At 46.4% G+C, this 2,387-nt stretch overlaps 1 protein-coding gene across 1 annotated transcript; it reads right to left on the bottom strand.

The window, feature by feature from the left end:
- Positions 1–260: 260 nt before the first annotated feature.
- On the bottom strand, positions 261–999 carry LOC112270032 (protein FAR1-RELATED SEQUENCE 5-like). Its single transcript, XM_024457666.1, has 2 exons — positions 746–999; positions 261–648 (listed from the first exon to the last, which is right to left on the bottom strand). The coding sequence occupies exons 1-2, from the start codon at positions 997–999 to the stop codon at positions 261–263; spliced, it is 642 nt and encodes a 213-aa protein (XP_024313434.1).
- Positions 1,000–2,387: the final 1,388 nt, after the last annotated feature.

Genomic DNA, 2,387 nt, shown 5'->3' with positions numbered 1-2,387 from the left:
TGAACTATCAAGTCCCTATGAGAGAACTGCAATCCTAACACAACTGAACTGCCAAGTTTACATAATACTATCAAGATATTAAACTAGTGAACCTCCCTGCTAGCACAAGTGAACTTCCTGGGTCCCAAAATTTGAACTACCAAATTTCCAACAAACGAACTGCCCAGCTGATAAATCTGAACTTCCAGGCTCATAAAACAGAACCTCCCTTTTCACTATCCAAAAGTAGATAAAAAACGGGAAGTTCTGGGTTTTTTTCACTAAACTGTCAGCATGCAGATTGGTTGCTTCCCACGCATGCATTTCAAGAATGTGCTGAACACCCACTTGAATGAATCTACACTTTCGTCACCCATCAATGCAACACCAAATATCGATGAGAGCAAATGGTTACTGACACCGACAAATACCGCCAGGGGTAAGTGGTATTTGTTCGGCTTGTAGGTAGTGTCGAAAGTGATGCAGTCGCCGAAATCAGCATAGGCAGCTCTACAGCTTGCGTTTGCCCAGAAAATGTTATTTAGTCTGTTATCTTCGTCGACATGCACATCGTAGTAGAAGTTCTCATTTTCAGCTGTCATGTCATCAAAGAATTTGAAGAGTTTTTGCACATCACCCGCATACTCCTTGCGTGCATTTTTCGCTTTCCTGCAACACATGTGTTCACAAAATTTTCAGCCATTTTTGCTACTATTAAATTGCACCACTAAAGAATCATGCCAGCAGGGGGTAAAAACATACGTACATGTTCAACACATCTCTATTATGACATCCCAGCTTGTCACGGACACCACTCAGCCTGGTAAGCAAACTCATGATGTTAACATGCTTAAAGTTGCTCAATTGGAGGTCTTTTATGTAGTCCTGCAAGGTTGGGTTCACTCTTTTGTGTGAATGGAGGAAAACTAGCATCGACGGGCTGAGGGACAGCTGGTGGTTGTTCTCAAAGTGGATGCTTTTTATGATGCAACCACCATCACCATTCACCTTCAGTCCCATATGAGCCTTGCACCCAATTTTCTTACTTGCCCTGTCACGCTGTCGTTCGCCGTCACGAACACTTGTCGTTTACTTACCCTCCCTCATACATCGTATGTAGCTACGATACGTGTTGCGCTGGCTCCTCTTCAAACCAAAGACTATGTGCTTGGCGTATGCATTGTAGAATTCGAATGCTTCATCAAACGTACTGAAATGCTGACCAATGACTGGTATCAGATTTTTTGGGAGCTCTGGTGCCTGCATGTTTTTAGCAATATTTTTTTTTCATGCGTTAGTAACGTACTCACACAGACTTTTGTTTCCCATCAAGCACTACAGTGAACTTCCATTTTTTTACTCAACTGAGATCAATTACGTGTGTGTAGCATCGTTGGGCTGTAGGAGTACCATGCCGAAGATCGATGGGACAGGGAGGTGTGACATTTGCCTTGTGCAGCAATGGATCCCTAGGAGGCATATGACTTGAACCTTGGTTTCTGCCTGCAGTTTCTTCTACTCGAGGCCTTCTCGAAGGATGCGTGTTTGACTCTTGCTCCTCCTCGGTGTTGGACTGCACACATGTCCCGTATCTCTTTTTAATTGGCAAATTAACAGTTATGTCGCTGTCTACGCCATTCAACGATCTTTCTGGAATGCGGTATACTGGCTCTGCGATAGCTATCTGCCCTTCAAACGGAATAGGTGAGCGTGGTGTCTTAGCGGGACCAGACCAACACAGCATCTCAACCTCTTCTTGTTGCATGGACGATGTGGTTGCCTGCATGTGGACTGTCTCAGTGGGGAGAGTGAACCTATCTTTGTTGTTCAATGTGTTTGCATGCTGCCACACCCTCTGAACTTCTTCTACACCCAGCCCTGACCCCACCGGGATATCTCCTTGCTTCTCATTTCTGTCAGGAACTCGACGTCATGGCACATGCATCACAGGTTCAACAGCAGTTATAGGGGCAACACAAATGATTGGAGAGCGTGGGGTCGGAGGAGGACCCGACCACATTATAATTGGGTCCTCCTCGACTGCGACTTTTCTGCGATCCTCCCCATACTCGGTACGAATCTGCAAAATAAGAAGTTTTGCCAATGGATTAACAAGATTGTTACTGTCGTAGACCGGGGCGTAGACATCGCGGGTGTGTGCGGCACCCCCTTTTAGGTTCGCAGAGGGCGTCGGGGATCGCTCCGGCGATCGCTGGTGAGGCCAATGTCAAGCATGAGGATGCACACAATCGTTTTACCCAGGTTCGGGCCACCCTGAGGTGTAAAACCCTGCGTCCTGCTTCGGTGTTCTTATTAGCCAGTGAACAAGGGTTCACAGGTTGCCGGGGGAGTTCCCGGGCGTTCTCTCCTTTTCTGCTAAGGGCTACTTGCTATTCTCAGCTAAAACT

Source organism: Brachypodium distachyon, chromosome 1, assembly GCF_000005505.3.
Source record: "Brachypodium distachyon strain Bd21 chromosome 1, Brachypodium_distachyon_v3.0, whole genome shotgun sequence".
Taxonomy (NCBI): Eukaryota; Viridiplantae; Streptophyta; class Magnoliopsida; order Poales; family Poaceae; genus Brachypodium; species Brachypodium distachyon.
Note: the sequence above shows the minus strand (reverse complement) of the source record. Positions and strands in the feature narration are given on the sequence as shown.

Coding starts and splice junctions, on each gene's coding strand:
- LOC112270032 (XM_024457666.1), bottom strand. CDS start 999: ATGGGACTGAAGGTGAATGGTGATGGTGGTTGCATCATAAAAAGCATC. Junction 649..745: donor AATAGAGATGTGTTGAACAT/GTACGTATGTTT, acceptor CATGTGTTGCAG/GAAAGCGAAAAATGCACGCA.